Source organism: Carassius gibelio, chromosome B7 (genome assembly GCF_023724105.1).
Source record: "Carassius gibelio isolate Cgi1373 ecotype wild population from Czech Republic chromosome B7, carGib1.2-hapl.c, whole genome shotgun sequence".
Taxonomy (NCBI): Eukaryota; Metazoa; Chordata; class Actinopteri; order Cypriniformes; family Cyprinidae; genus Carassius; species Carassius gibelio.
The window spans coordinates 21,785,272-21,803,782 of NC_068402.1; the positions used below are offsets into that span (position 1 = coordinate 21,785,272).

Below are 18,511 nucleotides of genomic sequence, written 5' to 3' on the forward strand. Positions count from 1 at the left end.
TTTGCGTGAATATGCTCGTGTGTCATGTTCACTTGTGTGTTCATCTGCATTCATAATGTCGTTCCCTTCAGCTATGATAAAGACACATTTATTTCCTCACCCTATAAGCCTGGAGCGTCTAAATCTCCTCCACTGTCTGTTTCAAGCATCTGCACCCAAAGTGTGTCCGAAAAGTAAGATCAATCAAAAGGGTTACATAATGAGATGTTGGGAATACGTATGCAACAGTCCATAAATTATTTATTTGCTAAATAACAATAACTGTCTGCAAATCTATGCCAGAAGAAATTCAGGTGAGATGATCCATAGTAGCTTTTGAGCCAATACTCTGTTGTCATGAATCACCATTATTGTCCCCCTACTCATCGGTTTGTTCGTATGTGAGTGATTTAATGTGCAAGGAAGGCTGTTATAAAATTGCTTGTCCAAAAAGAAAAATCTGCAATTTTTCTGCTAGATAACGATTACTAAAAGTCACACTGTATTTAATGCAAACTAAATTGATTGATTCATATTTGTATTTTTATTGTCTCATGCTTCATATATATATATATATATATATATATATATATATATATATATAGACACACACCACAAATACAATATATGTGTGTGTGTAGGCATGTGGGAAGGCTCTGACACCTAATGGCTATTCCTAGCAAAATTCATACTTGTAAATTGACACCTGCTATGGTGTTTCTTATTTGTCATCTCAGATATATTATTTAATTGAATTGCATATCTCGTTAGAGAAGTCATTGAAAAAAAAAAATACTGTTGTGAAGTTCATTTAGTCATATTAAATGCACATTTACAGTTTGATTTCAGGGAAGTACACGCACAGTTTCAGAGTAGAGGGAGTACACGTTTCTGCTGACCACTACCTCCAGATATTTTCTAAAGTTAGCTGGACATGATTTGGCTGCAGTGGGTTAACTCCCTGACCCTCAAATCCAGCTGAGGCCATGGGCAAACCTCAGTGTGGAGTCTGACCAGCAGATGTGCTTCTGCAGTGGCCCAGCTGCACACCATGTTAAAGGCCCAGCACCCCCTACCTCCTCCTCCATCTGCCACTGCCACACACCAGATAACACACTCAAGTATGGTATATAACCGTAAACATTCAGAATCTATCTGAGAAATATGCACCATATTTCAACTGCTAACGAGGATAAGAAAGTCTTTTCTAGATGGTTATTGGCCTTTACCCTTAATGCCAAAATGAGCCTAGCACCAAATATAGTCTACATCAGTCATGGCATATTCAACAAAGCATAACTTATCTAAAATTACTTTATCTGGCCAAGCATACATGCATTTCCATGCTTTTGTCAGGAACAAAGTCATTAGAGATACTTACAGCAAAACAGAATAATCAAGATGCTGGTAATTACTGTACAAAGATCTATGTACTGCCTATGGCTCTGACAATTTCATGTGAAAGGATTCTCTAATGTTAAGACGTGATACTGAAAGTAAAGCGTGGACCCTTGAGTAATTAGATTACAACTCAAGCTGCCCTACAGTGTTAAAGAGAAGCTACACAAAGTGGATGACTTTATCTGTGGAATGTTTAAACTATCAAAGCAGGGCAAACTTGGATGCAGTTTTAATAAAATAAGCCACTGACAGCTTAGCCTGTACATTTCTGATAGCAATTCTTGTTATAGTTATTTGTTCAACAGTATTTGAGCAAACACTTTACGATCACCTTACTTCAAGGCTCAACTATGCTAAAGCTATATTTCTTGGAGAGATTTGAGCATATCTAGAAACATTTGAGCCAGACATAGAAGTCTGTTAGCTGCCGGGTTGGCATTTGAGGACGTCTGCACTGAGAGGCACTAATTTGTCAAATGCAGTGGTGAACGTAATTCAAAATGTATATGTTTAAATTATGAGCTTCACCCAATAAAATCTGCACTTTCAAGTATTGTACAAGAGTTAAGAATTAAAGCAATATTCCAGGTTAAACTTAACACACAATACCTACCACAAAAGAATATAAAAGAAGAAGAAGGAGGAGGAGGAAGTGAATGAGTCTAAACTGTAATTATATTACATTTATATTAATAAAATATGTACTTTGATTTTTTGTTATTTATTTATTTTTACTTTTTGTATTTATTTGTCTATTATTATAATCTTCACATTTCTGCTTTCAAATTTAGTAACAAATTACTTCCATTGTAAGGTCCTCAGTGTAAACTTGATATATGTACTGAACCTGGAATAATTCCCTAAAATGGCTACTAGCCAGTACTGTAATTTGTTTGGTTGTATTTATAATTCATTAAAGGATATTTTTATTACAGACTTATTTTCAGACAGCACAAAAAAAAAAAAAAAAAAAAAGACTTTTAAATAAATGTAAAATAAACCCTTTCCAAATTATTCCATTAAATTTTATCATATTTAAAGCAGTGTGCAGACTGTAAATCTACATGGGCTGATAGCTTAAAATGTGCGAGCGGTGTGCTGGATACGTGTTATCTATTTCCATAAATATGTCTCAGAAAATAGCTTCCAAATCATTGTCAAAAATCCCCCTGACAAGACCTTATTTATTTTTTACCTGCCAAGAATATGGCGCGCATAATCAGAAATGTTATTAGAAGAACAGACCCCTCGCCTGTTAGCCCTGTTACCGGAGCTCGTAATAACTCTGAAAATGCAAATGAACTCTGGGTAATCTATTAACGTCACTTCAATTTTATATCAGCACTCCAATTTAGCAGATCCTGACACATTCCTGCGCACTGTGTCTCCATACATGGGTTCATTTTGCCAGGAGAGAGCGGGCACACAGCAAGCAGGGTGGAGGAACCTTGTGCCATCTGTCTCTTCCTGACTTTATTACCTGACTCTATAATGAAGCCCCCGTCGCCGAGGCCTCACACACGCTCGACTTTCAGATGACAAAAACAACTTTCCCGGCTTTATATTTCCTTGTAGCAATTATTGTCATTCACACCTTCCTCCGTGGAAGGGAGGCGGTATGGACGACTCAATGTTAATTACTCCAATAGTCACTTCAAGTAGAATTGCTAATTTCAACAATGTAACAACCCTTTTGTCTGCAGCAGAAGGCAGAGAGCTTTGTAATGCCAGCATATGGTTTGAAGACCTGATGGGGGAATTCGCCTGCTTGTATTGGTCTTCGAGTCAAAGACCCCATTAGTGGAAAAAACAGACCCGGTAATCCAATGAGATTTGTCCAGTCCATGCAAATGAGTTATCACTGACCATTGTGGACAGACCGATGCAAACAAGTAACACTCTTCAATTATTCAAAGTGAAATTGAAATATCAGATAATCTCATGAATATACATATAAAAATCCTTAGGGGAAATTTAGCATCCATGAGCTTTCATCAAATGTTTTCAAGTCGAGAAGGTGAAGGTTTTGTCTCGCCGCACATGGCCTTTCGAATCATTTATTCTTTGGTCTCTCATGGCTTTGGTGATCTGAGGATTTTAGAGATTGCCGATGGCGTTACACAACAGTCCAGTAGCATCTGAGCATTATTTTTCCCCCCACTGAAATAAAATAGTTTTATCTATTTTCTTCTTCTTCTTCTTCTTTTTTTTTTTTTTTTTAGTGGGATGCTTTTCTTGGTTTTTACTAAACACATAATTATACAGAATTTAGTCATTACCCAACTAAACACAACTTCAGCAAGCAATAGTTTGAGCAACTAACGCGTTACCATTGGTTTATCTTTCTCTTCAAATGGGTTTATTATTATTATTGTTATACAATTAAGTCACTATTACATACTAGTCAAATTTTAACACTTAAATACATCACTACTTTAATACAACTGCACTTAAAATAATATTTCATAATTATAATTATTTTACTTTACATAAGTAATATTACAAACCAATTTTTTATATACTTTTTTTTTTCTTTACACGCAAGACTTAAAAGGTTACTTAATCCAAAAATGAAAATTCTGTCATTAATTACTCACCCTCATGTTGTTCCACATCCGTAAGGTCTTTGTAGCTTCATAAAATTATAGCTGAAGCACTGATGTCACATGACTATTTTACAGATGTCCTTACTATGTTTCTGGGTCTGGGACATTTCAGTTGCATTGCTCTCTAGGGTCAGAAAGCACTGGAATTCAACAAAAATATCACTACTTGTGTTCCGAGGATGGAGAGAGGTCATACGAGTTTGTAACGAGATGAGGGTGAGAAATTAATGAGAGAATTGTCTTTTTTTTTTCTTTTTTTGAGGGTGAACTTTCCCTTTAAACCGCCAAGCTTTTATTTTGGTGGAAACATTTTAAGTTTCTGTGATAACAGGTTTACAAGAGCTTCTCATTAAAAATCTAGTAAAACGTTGAAAATGATGTGAACTTGAAAAACATATAAATCACGCACGATGCATTCCCAAATGCACACTGAACTTACAGCACATCCAGATATAGAGTTCACAGCTGTACGTGTGTAAATGATCACAATGCCACACACTACTTTGTATGTCAAACTCACTGTCAGACAGAAACGAAAGCAAAAAAACTGGAAAAGGTGTATTGATACTGTGAAAAATGAGCATTGAGCCATGAACCCAAATATTCAGACTTGGTATGCATCGAAATTTACTACATTTTTGACAATAATGTCTGTGGTGCTAACCAAAGTAATAAACTAGCTGTTTATATACCTATACTAACTAATTCCATCATCAACAGCCAGCTGTGATCTACAACGCAAATAAATGAATACCAATTGGTTTGGTTTCTCTACTTCTTCACAACTTTCTCACAAAACTTATTTTCAGGCCATTATTAGAAAACAAAACATGCGACATCAGCATGAGAGGTAAACTTCTGTGATTTGTGTACATGAGACGGGAAATAAAAGAGGCTTCCTCATTTGTCTGTTTGTTGTTTTTCTCTCCCAGCCAAAGAGCTTTTGATTCCCTCTATGAGTGTCTCCCACAACATAAATACTTTATAAGACCAAAACAAGTCACTGAGAATGTCTTTCAAGCAAACAAGAGAACATCAGCTAATGTTTAATTGATCAGCAGTGACAAAAGGAAAGAACAATCGTGAAAGAAGTCAACTTCAGGCATCTTTTGCAATATCCCCCTTCCTGCCCTCCTCCACCACTGTGTTCATCACCCCCACCGTCTGCTGTATCCCACACTTCACTGTCAAACCCCACGGAAAACTACACTGAGGATTTCAATTTAGTGCATCAGTCTGAAAGCAGAAGAAAGACTTTCACATACAGCTCCAATTCTGTATGCTCTAAGTGCACAAAAAATATGACAAAGAACAAACGCTGAGGAGAAAATGCCCATGTGAAGAAGCCAAGGTTTTAAAGGAAACAAGGAAGCTCTGTGTTACACATGACTGGGTTGTAATGTACCTGGAGAAGAGCACTATTCCCCTAACTGCATTCTACACTTCAAAAGTGAGCCTTGGGTCAGGAGTTGAAAAACACTTGAAGCACGGGAGAGATTTAATGCTGTTTTATTGCTCAAATCGACATCCATCATTTTATTAATGGCACTTCCTGTAACTCAGAGTACTCTCATCTTTAATCTATATTAATGAATATAGTTATCCTCTCTGCATTACATTATTTCATGTTGTGTATAAACCATCAACGGCAAAAACAAAACAAGTGATGAGATTAGACATTTCAAACAGCTATTCCCCGGCACAAGAGTTGAAAATACACAACAGATTCCTTTACACTTTCCTTAAAAAAGGGGAATTTCACTACACTGGAGCACAACAGGGCTTTTAGAATGTCATGAGGGTTACAATGAATCCCTTAAGTGGCACTATTATGAGATTCCCTTCACCCACTAACTCGTATTCAAAATCCATCTCAAGGTCAGGCTCAGGATTGTACGGGGAAATGTCAAGCAGGCTTTGTAGACTAACTATGAGCTCTATTTAAAGCAAGTTTTAAGGAGACATGCATTAAAATGCATGGCTACAAATGCTCGAGAACTTATGAATACATTACGTGACTTGAAAAACAAAAAGCTTTTTTTTTTTTTTTTATGGTCATACTGGATGGACAATCTCAGTGCAGACCCCCATCATGCTTTAATGCTGAACTATGTCCATTGGATTCTGGGGTTACAACATGACTATGGACACCACTATGCATGTTGTGCATTGTTGCATCATTCTCCAGACATACTAATGAGAAATTCATGTCACCTCCTATGTCTTTGTCTATTCTTAGATCTCTATTACTTGTGTATTTTGTCAGAGCTTTTGTCTGCCTCGTGTCATTATTCAGCTGAGACAACCGGAGATGATGAAAGGAGATCACTCACCCACTTGGGACATCTCTGGCACTGAACCTTTGTAAGGCCCCTCAATGAACTGTGGGGGGTTGTCATTGATGTCTTGCACTTTGATGATGAACTCTGACGGCGGTTCCAGAGGTTGGTCGGTGTCTCTGTCGATGACCTGTGCCGTGAGCGTGTACTCGGCCTTCTCCTCCCTGTCTAGCCTTTTCATGGCGTGAATGTCCCCCGTCCTCTCGTTGATTGCGAAGATGGTACCCGCCCCTTCCCCTGCCAGCACATACTTGATGTTCTTAGTCCCCACGTCCAAATCCGTATGGAGCTAAAAAGAGAAACAGAGAAGGGGGATTGAGGCTACTTCCAGTTGCAGCTGAGACAACTCGAGCATGACCAGATTAGTGGCGTCCACACTGGACCTATCGGCAACCAATCACGTAAAAGAATTAAAGCCCACAGACAAGTGCAGAGCTGCATAGTCTCTTCAAAATTCAAGCGTTTTACTGTAAGGGCTGAATTGTTCAATCTCACAGACAAAAAAGGGGAAAAGGGCAGGCTAAGTCCTGGATTTCAAGGTAATGTTTGGGTTGTGTATCCCATCTATCTGTCATTCACCTCTTCATACATCGCTAGTAGAGGGTGGAGGTCAAAGCGTTCTGCTCACACCTGCCTCAGGGTTCCTGTTACCAACTTGAAACCAGTCACCAGGCCACAGCTCCAGAACGAGAAGGCAATTGGGTTGTGTGTGAAAAAAAAAAAAAAGAAAAGCAAAGAGAAAGAAAATAAATAAAGGCCAAGACTACCCTTGACTGCTTCTGAAAGGGGAAAATAGACATCTGCCAAACAAAATAGAAAGAGGCCCAAAACAGCTAAGCCCTCTCTCTCAGATCTATCTATCCATCTATCCATCTATCTATCTATCTATCTATCTATCTATCTATCTATCTATCTATCTATTTGGTCACACCTTATTTTAATGTCCAATTATCACCATTAACAAACCATTACCTCAATATATTACTAATTTTATTAATAGTTAGAAAGGCAGTTATTAAGTTTAGGTATTTTGTATAATTAGGGATGTGGAATATGGTTATGCAGAACTGTTTAAAAAAATATATTATCATTATTATTAGTTGTATTAATAATTTGGATAATATTAATGCAAAATAATAATAATATGGCTTTTTCTGAACATTTCTGAAATGGCATTAAAAACTCCAATCAGTTCGGTAGCTATATCATGTACAACGACTTCAGTTCCATTTCTTGAGGCGGTAATATATACAGCCTGGCGCGAGTACACTTGAGACTGCAGTAACAAGGACAGCGTGAGCTTTGAAATGCGGACTTCAAAAAAAAGCAATTGCTTTATAACTATGGTCTTATGCATATGTTGTCTCAGAGGTGCCGTTTCCAGACACTGACAAAGCACACACACTTAAATTGTCACACCTTGCACTTTTGTTCTCCTAATTGTCCTATCATTCCACATGAAAGATCTATCTCATTAACACATCAGCTTCACAACAGTCTTCTCGCTACGAAAACCCCTAAATGAGCCAAAATTAATGATGTGCTTTTTCTGATGGAAAACTTTTTTTTCTCGTTCCTGAGATTCTCATGTATTCGAGAAAACCAGCAATAGCATGTATTATAATACAATACAATACCATATATGAACAAAATGTCACAGCTGCAAAACTCCACTTCCTCCGTTTGTTCATCCCTATGCCCTATGTGTACAGACAACATTTCAAGCTTGTGCTCACACCAGTCTCATTCTGACGAGTGATCGCTTAATCTCAATGTGCAAACAATCGACTGAAAGTGCGGCTGCGGAAGGGAGGCAGTCTGTCATTATCTGGGTTGCCAGGGCAACTCCAGAGCTCTAACATCTGACAGCATCCGCATTTCCCCAACTCTCTTAACACACATAATGGAAAGAGGTCTGGTAGTTGTTCATTTTTTACTTTTTATTTATTTTTTCAACATTTTGTTTCAATACTGTCAAATAAGGAACAAGTATATGATCACTCGAAAGAAGGTACAAAGGATAAAGAAGGTCAAGGAAAACAACAAAAATCACAATGTTAAGTTATTTTAATTATACATTTGATTAAAAACAAGTACAAGACACTGAGAAACAGAGAGCTAAAGAGTAACGGCAACATTGGGAAATGTAAAATCCCAGGCAGTCGTAAATCTGCCGGCACACTGGTGTGGATTAGCATTCAGAGCTGCCTGACTGGAGCTGAACAGGAACAACAGTGGGTTTTTACACCCGACTCTCTCTGTACCACTGCTGTTGAGTATAGCTTTTATTGTCAGTCCAGGAGAAAATATGTCAGTGGCTGCTAGAGATGAACCTTTATAGTAGCCTGAGGAACAATCAGCGGCTCCGTAATGAGGACCCCTCCATCCCTCTACGCCTGCCGACTGCACACTAAAGCGCACGTTAAGCCCGACATTGCAAATTAATGATTTTGCCTCATGTCAGGGCAAGTGGCAGAGAGGACGTGAGTAGAGAAGAGAAGATCACCTACAGAGATGTTGTGTCACACGTTTCAAAAATGTCAGCGGAGCCCCAACCCAAGGACCGTCTCAATGGTCAATTAAGCATTGTATAAGAATAGGGCTCTGATTGGACTAAGTGAATTGGACCATGTGCTACTGCAGGCCTTCAAGGTCACCGTAGTTTCTGCACGGTGCCTGCTGAAAGGTTCCATGGTGATCAGGCATGTTGCAAGAGCAAATTCCTGTAATGGAGGCTTTTAAGAAGCAATGCCATTTATATTTGAACAGCCACTAATGAAATTAACTTAGTTCTCCTCCTCATCATCAGAAGCATCACTATAATTCATGTCAAATGCTATATTGGCAAAACATTGTTAACACGGCTTTCATACTATGCTATCTTTTCATTTTTTGCTCATCTAGATGAAGTTGTAGCCATTGTGGTTGGCATGTGGTGCTCATGTGGGAGATGTAGGTTCAGATTTGGCTGTGTGTCACATCCAATATTCATTTCCCTCTTCCCCTATTATTTCAAAACTCTCTACTTTCACCATCTGCTGTGTAATTTCCAACTGAAACTACTAATAACTGCAAAAAATAAAAATAAATAAATAAATAAATAAAATGTTGTATTATTCAAAAACAGTATTTTGTTTGCAATCAGTCTCTTTGTTTAGCATTATTTTATATGTAAGCAAGTGCTTCTATACATACATACATACATACATATTATACATATTATATATATATATATATATATATATATATATATATATATATATATATATATATATATATATATATATATATATATATATATATATATATATATATATATATATATATATAGACACAGACACACATACACACACACTGACTCTCATATATAAATAATTATGTTTCAGATATTGAAAATGGGCTTTATGGAAAATAAGCTATGTGTATATTTGCATAATGAATGTGTCTAAATATAAATACTTTCTTCATGAGAAGAAGATTGCATGCCGCCTGATAAGCCTATTGTTAAATTCTTGCAGTACCCACTGAGAATTGTTTTATTAAATGGGATGTCACCTTCACTCCCTTACTAATAAATATTGTTTACATGTTGTCTTTAAGAGATTCCCCCAAACAGAATGTGCAATTGAATAGTGTATGTGATAAAATGAATAGGCTATATATAAAAGTAATGATTGTTATTTTTACCAGCTCACCCTATATTTGACACTGCATGTATTCAATAAAACAGGATTCCTACCTTCAGAGAAAATAATAAATGCCCTAATGAAAAACAACAAGAATAAGCATGTGATGCATGCTTGACTAATGAATATCACACGGTGCCTTGAATGGAGTGGCTTTCTCAGTAACCTTCCCAGGTACATGATTAGCCTTCCTGTGCTCCTGGTTTATTCCTACTGTGCTGAGAAGGAACCAAACAGAGCAATTGTTATTGCTATACAAAGCAAATGTAATCAAATCAAAAACAGATAGATTTTCATGAAGCAGACCCAACTACATATTCAGATACAAAACACTGCTACAAAAGAGCTTTATCTGTGGCCAGATAATACAGACTGAGAATCTAATTTCATATTTTAGAATAGTGTTTTTTTTTTTTTTTTTTTGTTTTTTTTTTTTTTAACCTGGTGCTTTATTTACTGAGTGGCTGAATGGACTGTGGGCTGCTACATGATGTGATTACCAATTCTCCTGTTAAAACATGCATTGATTTCACACAAGTAACACCACCACAAGCAACACGTCAGGTCTGGGCCGGGACTGGTCCAGTTTAAGACTGGCTGTGACTCTAAACTTCTGGTGTGCTAAAATCTTATTAGATACACAACAAGCTTTCAATCTAGAAACCACTAACATGGGAACAAATAATAATAATATGAAATAAGTTAAATATGGAAAAATAAAATCTCAACTATAAAACTATACCATTTAAAAGTTAGGGGTCAATAAGATGTTCTTTTCTTTCTTTCTTAAAAAATAAATTAATGTTTGATCAAAATCAGCATATGAGAATGATTTCTGACGGATAATATGACATTGAAGACGATTAATGACTGTCGAAAATAGCTCTGCTCTGCCATCACATGAATAAACGTCATTTTAAAATAAATTAAAATAGACAATGGTATTTTTGATTTATATGTGTGTGAGTGCTGGGCAACGATTAATCACATCCAAAACAAAAGTTTTTATGTGTACATAATATATGTGTTTGAACTGTGTATATTTATTATGTATATATAAAGACTGTTTAATATATTAGAAATATTACAATTTCTAATATTAAAAGAGAGAATTAGAATATTTAATATATAAACTTAACATTTTTCTTAAATATATGCATGCATGTGTGTGCATTTATATATACATAATAACTATGCACAGTACACTTATATATATATACACTCCCCAATGTAACGTGCTGCTTTTGCAAGGTTCCGTGGAAAAAAAAGTTTCAACTTATATTTTTCCTTTATTCCACGAAGCAGATGTGACGGGTTCATCAAAATGTTCCATCCTCGATCGCTTTAAGTCAGCTTTGACGAAACTACTCTCAGCTAGTGTGTCTTTTCAAAATGAAAGCAGTCTTGTCACCTGACCTGAAAACAGCACTCTGATTTGCTAAGATGGACTTATCGGCTTCTGTTCACAACAAGGGTGCTTGTCGGCTTCCGCAGTAAAACATGAAGTCACGATGCCTAGAAAGCGGATACATGTATATGTCTTTAATCTTTATCAAACTGAACTGAAAATGATATTAAACTTTGTCATGTTCATTTTTATTTCCAAGTGGTTCCCTAAGGCCATGAAGGTATTATACAGTTCCATTAGACATGCAAATAACTCATCCATCTCTCCTTGGCAGAGACCAATGGACTGATAGGGGCTGCAATTATCATGTTCTTTTCTTTGAAGTGTCTATTGGCTGTCCCCACAAATGCTTCAGGGACAGAGGGGGGTTCAGTGCTCAGGCAGCACTATCTATGCTCGCTGTCTGTTCTAATGTGGAATTACAGAGAACTCTGTTTTAACATGTCACATCACGGCAGAGTAGACGCGGCAACAAGCAGTTCCTTTGTCTCACAGACTGTAGACTGCATGCAAACTGAATGTGTGTGTGTGTGTGTGTGTCTGTTTGTGTGCATGTGCATGTGCACATGTGCTTATAAGTGACTATATGGCTCCGAAGTCTGCAGATTAGAAAACCAGCAGGCAAGAGTTAAGGGGTAGGGTTTCATTCACAGGAATACAAAGGGTGAGCATCCTTTCTTGTTTCCCCCTTAAGGTGTACTGTACATTTCATGAAAGCCATACTGAGTGATGAAAGCATTTTACAAATTTCACAGGTCCCACAACATCATTGTTTTGCTGCACTGTTTTAGCACCCTTACTTCTAGCATTTCTTTTTTAACTGTGTGCCAAGGGCAAAATGAACAGTTTACCCAACAAATAAATTCCCACAGCAGATATTTATTTTACTTTCATCTTTTTTTCTTTGGGAAGATAAATATAGAGGTCTTCTCGGTCTTTTGAATTACTTTTGAACCCATCATTATTTTTAAACAGAAAATTGGTATGACCTCAAATGTATTAAAACCAAGCAGAAATAAAGAGACGGTTTAACATCAATTGTGTAGAGACAATTCCTTAACGTAACAACTGCAATTTCATGGAAGTTCAGCTGCACCTGCTGACAAAATAAAGTGCTTGTTGATGGAGGGAAGACATCAAAACATATCAAAATGGACCCTTCAAAATGAACATGGTCGAATTACGCATCTATTTTTATTCTCTGTCTGAAATGCCCATCAGTAACGTCAACAGAGATTTCACGCACCCCTGCAGGCACATCAACCGATGGAGACATTTCCCCCTTACCTGCAATTTACATCAGAACACACGCATAGTGAGATTAGCGGCATTGGTGAATGGGCTGCTCTGACTGAACGCTCTAACAATGTGTCATCCACTCACCACTGTGAGGAACATTCAATGCTGTCCTGCTTTTAGACCAAGCACCATGAACACAACTCAGTCTGACCATTTAAAAACTCCCGATGTCAGGAATAAAACAGCAGGGTGGATCCGAATCTTTGTTGCTTCTATAAATTCATCAAGAAAGGTTCCTGATTTGAACTTGACTGTGCTTGTAATAATGTGAAACCTCTCTTCAATGAAGCCAGCTTGGTCAAAAATGTCTTAGCTTCCAAGTATGGACTATAAAGAGGGTAAATTGAACAGGGTAATCTTTGTAGCTTTATAGACCTTAAATGGTAACACACAGTTTCTGTTTTCTGTCATTCATGTTAAACAAACATCAAAAGAAAGACAATCTCTAACTCTTCAGATAGATAGATAGATAGATAGATGACAGAGTGATAAAATTAGCATATAACAGTATAGAAAATCCCTGCTCTTATCAAAAGCCTTAACCTTGAAGGCCACTTGAACACATGGGGCCCTTCTTGCCAATAGAGGCCAACTGGAAATAGGACGGTAGGGGGTGTCCCTGTATGCATGCCCCCTTCCCGTCAACCCAGACTGGGAGATGGATGCCGGCTGTCACACTCGCCTGCTTTTGTGCTTGCCAGACGCGAAGGGGTCTCGATGAAAGTGCCCAAACACTCATCAGTCTCACTTTTGCCCTCTGCTCCTGCCTGTGCTCTTACAGGTCCCAATAACAATTTAGTCACAACATGAGGAAAAATGCTTCCATCCACAGAACCAGGACACTAATCCGGTGACCTGAGAACACAGAAAAGCAGCTAAGAAAGTGAGAGAGAGAGAGAGTAATAGCCCTGAAAAATAAATTACAAAGAACTTTGTACAGGCACTTCTATGGCACTGATCTACTGTCAGGCTGTGAAAAGATGAAATAATGCAAATGAGCGATATCATGAGACCTTTTTCTCACGCGCCCTATTCCTCATCATTTGTCCTCTCACACAAAAAGTAAATAAATAAATAAAATAAAAATAATAAAAATAAAATAATGTACCCAAGGAAAGATTATATTTTTCATATTTTTCTCCTTATTTATTTATTTAGTTGTTTTTCTCTTTTCGTCTCGGTTCTCTTTTGGAATAGAAAAATCATAACATGCAGTTTTCCACAAATATTTAATTACAGAAAAACATGATGTCATCAAATTCCCCTCTGCATCCGTTCACTTTGATTGTGTCACTCATACTGTGATGTTTTTTGATTCGTGTCACTGTAACCCAGCACACTTATATTCACAGTCACCAAGCCTTATTAATATAGTTTAGAAAAGCTCTTATAGCCATCTTGAAAAAATGGGTCAATAAATGGTCCTCAAACCACCTTGCCATTCGAGTGGTCTCAAACCTATAATCTTTTTCCCAGCAACACAAAACAAGTGACATGTACTGAAGCAAAATGGATGTCAACTGAACAACAAGGGAAAAAATAAAAATAAAAATATAATAATAATAATAATAATAATAATAATAATAATAATAATAATAATAATAATAATAATAAAGAAAAAAATAAAATCAAATGGGCTGTCAGCAGTAAGATTAGTATTGATGAACTTCGACTAACATTTCATTTGTAATTTTGTGAAGCATGTTCAAGCATTTAAAATTATTAAACGTATCATTAGAAGAAATTTCACTTTCGTTTGCTTAAACGGAAATTATGGAGCAAAAGTGCAAGGGCAAATGTTAGAACACATTATACTTTCAGAAAAGTGTTGGGGATAATCTTGGACATCTATGAAGCATGAACAGGTCACTTGGAATGACATGTACAGAAGTTCATCTGTGCTTTGCATGAAGAGTGGAGTTTGCTCCTAGACCACACACACACACACACACACACATACACATACAAGCCTAGTAAAATGTGTAAGTGCAAGTTATCTACAGGCATCTCCTCATAGACTTAAACCAGAAATCTAAATGTGGCTTAAACAGAACATTGTAAGCACTCCTTGGGGCAGCAAGTTTATCCATTAACTTAAGTTCCAGAATTTATTTCTCTATCCATATGGAATCATGATCTACTACTCTGACCTTTAGCATACGCATTCAATCTCATGGAGTAAGTCATTTAGTGGGGGCCAGCCTGGGCAAGCAGTAAATGTGATGATCCCAGATGGCCCACCCCCACCGAACGTAAATTAGCGAGGGAGCCGTGAAGGGAAGTCACAAGCAGAGTCTGTCTTCACTGTCTAAAAAAATTGGGAAGACACTCTGTAGCAAGTCATCCGTCTGTTGTGACACTGATGCCGTAAAATGTGTCCTCGGGCAAGGATTCTGAATGCACAACTAGCTTTTTTTTTTTTACTTTGGGTGGGGGGGTGGGCTTACTTTTCTCTCTCGCCATCTTGCAATCCTCCACTTGCTTAGTGATGCACAGACATTGTGCAATCTATGAAGTTGAAGGTGTTGACTCTATGAGCTGTCAGTCAAGACATCTATGGCATGTCATGCAAAGAAAAAAAATACAGGGAGTGAGTGCAAGGCTCTGTAGGACAGGTACTTGTGTTGAGTATCCATTAAATTTGGAATGAAACAGTAAATGCAACCATCTTTTCTTCCCTATTATGATGTATATCTGAATGAACAAGATCTCCAATGAGGAAAAATGCAGGATGAGACTTGATTTTGTCCATCGAGAGTTGATTCGATCGTTGTCATTTCATAATTGCTGCGATGTCATGTGAGTGACAGGTTTCTGGAGAAGAGAAATTACTGTCTAGCCCTCGCGCCAATGCACACGTCATCAGTGTCAGAGAAGAGATGTGATTGCAAGGGAGAGACAGTGATTTTGATTTAAGTATAACTATATTTCATGAAAAAAAAAAGAAAAAAAAAGAAAAAAGTTTTGAATTCATGATGACTTTAAAATGAATTTTTAATGCAACACAAAATAAGACCTGGAAAAAAAGTAGGGAAAAGCACAATCTGTTAATGCAAAAGTCTGATGCCAAACCATTGAGATATACATCAGTGCAAGAGCTTGTACAAAAAGGACTCAAGTCCTACTTTTTGCATTTTGCAATTGCAAAATTGCATTTTGAAGTTGCAAGCCAGTCTGTGAGAGAAATGAGGTGAAGGAGCAAAAATCTCAATACTGTATGCTATTAATAATGCAGAAGATCAATAATGCATTTAAAATTGCAGCCTAAAATAGTACTAGAAGCACATCACAAGTGATTCTGTTCACTAGATGCTGTGTAAAGCACACACAAAATGGCAAATGTTGCCTCCAAGACAATATGCAACTCAAGATTTTCTGTGAAAATAAATAAATAAAAATAAAATTTAAAATAAAAAATAGAAATTCCAGAATTCCAGATTTGCTAATTCAACACAAGATGTCAAATCAAAGTTTGCCACCATTTTGATCTTGTACAGGTATGAGGGGGGACTGTGTTTGTCTATCTTTCCCTTCGAGCCTGGCATTAAAAAAAAAAAAAAAATAGTAATAATAATAATAAAAATAACACCCTAAAATTAAGCTGACACTAAAACACAGCTCCATTGTATGCAAATGAAGATATCCCCCCTTTGTTGGGATGAAAGAAAGAAAATGGCACCACCATTTCTAAGCAGTCATACAGTATATCATACTGTTTACAAATCACTTTAATGCTTTTGGTGAAATCTCAGGGCTCCCATAAATTTTTTAAGTCCATCTCTCTGCCTCGCAGTCGTAGACCAGCCAATACTTTTCAATTTTGGAAAAAAAGAAGCACTGAGGTAAAAGGCGCTGCTCAAGACGATTACATCTATTCTACCTCATTACTTGCCTTTTGGGAGACAGAGGAGGGCAGAGAGGCAGTTTGCTATCTGTTTACATTTACTGTACAAGACTATCGGAATTATAATTGTGTTCTTCTTTCAGCGCGTGGCTCTGTTTAAAGGTCCTGTGGTCCCAGGGAGATGAAGAAAAATGAAATCCCTTAAAGGGAATCCACTGCACAGGAAAACATGCTGCAACACAACTTTTATTTCTTTTTCCATCTCTTTTTTCCCCTCTTATTTTCTTTCTACATTTGGGGGACTTTCCAACTCAGGAAGATAAAAAAAGAAAAATTGAGGAGAGAGAGAAAGAGGGCAATTCATATTCTGAGGAAATATTTTTTTACTTGAGACTGTCTCAAAGGAAATATCACATAGTAAGGTTGGGATTCCAAATGAGATCAGCGAGGGCCATTTGTAGGGGGTAGAGATCTACAGGACAGAGAGACGTAGACTCATATAACGGAATACTTCTGCTCATAACGGAAATCCTGGTATCATTGACTCATCCTTACTTATGACTTTTTCTTGAGGCATAAGGGTGAGTAAATCAGGCATTATATTCATTTGAGTGAAATATCCCCATAAATGAATTGGTACTTTTGGATTGAAAGAATAAACAGCTGATAAAAAAGCTAAATAATTAACACTAACCCATACCCTGAAAGATGACCACAGGGGCCACTGGAGGACACATTTTTTATTGGATTATTCCCTCAAATTTTGGCTAGAAGCAATGGTTTAGAGTTAAAATGCTTGAATGATGAATTTGTTTATTACAAACATGCAGGTTCTCATTTAAAAGACATTAAATTAAGTTACTTGTAGATTATTGGGGAGGGTGTTTTTTTTTTTTTTTTTTTTTTTTTTTTTTTTTTTGTACAGTACCCATTCACTGCTGAGAATCCTTTGGTGGGCAAGTGATATGATGCTAAATTTCTCTAAATCTGTTCTGATGAACAAACAAACAAACAAACTCATTGACATCTTGGATGGTCTGAAGGTGAGAAACTGTTCTGGACATTTTTGGTTGAACTATTCCCTTACTTTCTCAGATCCAATTTAAAACAAGAGGTTATAATATTTATACCACACCCAGGTTGTGTTTCATTTCTTAATGCTTTCCATTCCTGATTCGAGCATGATCCACATGAGTCCAGAAGGGGCAAAGTCAGTGAGGAATGTAATGTCATGTACATGTTGAAGGATCTGTACAGATAACCTCATAACTCAAAACACCGTCTGTATTACTTGATAATGATGAGGCTGCATTCCAAAAGACTAATTCCAAATAGCACTCCCGACATATCTGAAGTACTACGGAGGCATTCATTTTACCATTTTCTGGCATGTTTGTATCCAACGCATGGTTGAGAGCACAGACATAAAGATGTAGTGCAATAAACCGCCTGCTGTCTTTTCATTCAGTACAAGGCTACATATTTACAATACATCTGCTGGTTTATTATTCGCACATGTACAGCAGGAGATGCATCATCATATGGGTCTGCTTCAATTTGTCTTTTCCATGAATAATTACGGGCTTTGTGTATATCTATGAGCCAATCTGAGACATTTGTTTAACGAGGACTCTCGACTAATATACAGTGTTTGTTCAACAGGATCTCACAGATCGGTTTATATGGCAATCGCTGATTATTGACTTATGTCTTTTTTTTAAGGAGTAATAAATCATAAATGAGCATTAATGAGTACAAATATTGAATCATCAATAAAGGTCTCATAAGTTACCTGCGGTGCATGTGACGTTCAAGATTATTCATCATCCACCCACTTTCATCTCTCAATCTCCATCATTCCGCTTGGCCTGAAATTGAATGTGAGTTTACCCAGTAAACACGATTACATGGTTTATGCTAAACCTACGCCATTAGCATACCAGAGGCGC

The 18,511-nt window shown here is 37.1% G+C and overlaps 1 protein-coding gene across 1 annotated transcript in view; it reads right to left on the bottom strand.

Annotated features, from left to right (window-relative positions):
* Positions 1-18,511, bottom strand: part of LOC127962722 (cadherin-8-like) — an 89,619-nt gene that overhangs the window by 51,014 nt on the left and 20,094 nt on the right. The window contains exon 3 of the mRNA XM_052562382.1: positions 6,320-6,614. Coding sequence (XP_052418342.1) covers positions 6,320-6,614 — 295 coding nt within the window. The remainder of the gene's footprint in view (positions 1-6,319; positions 6,615-18,511) is intronic.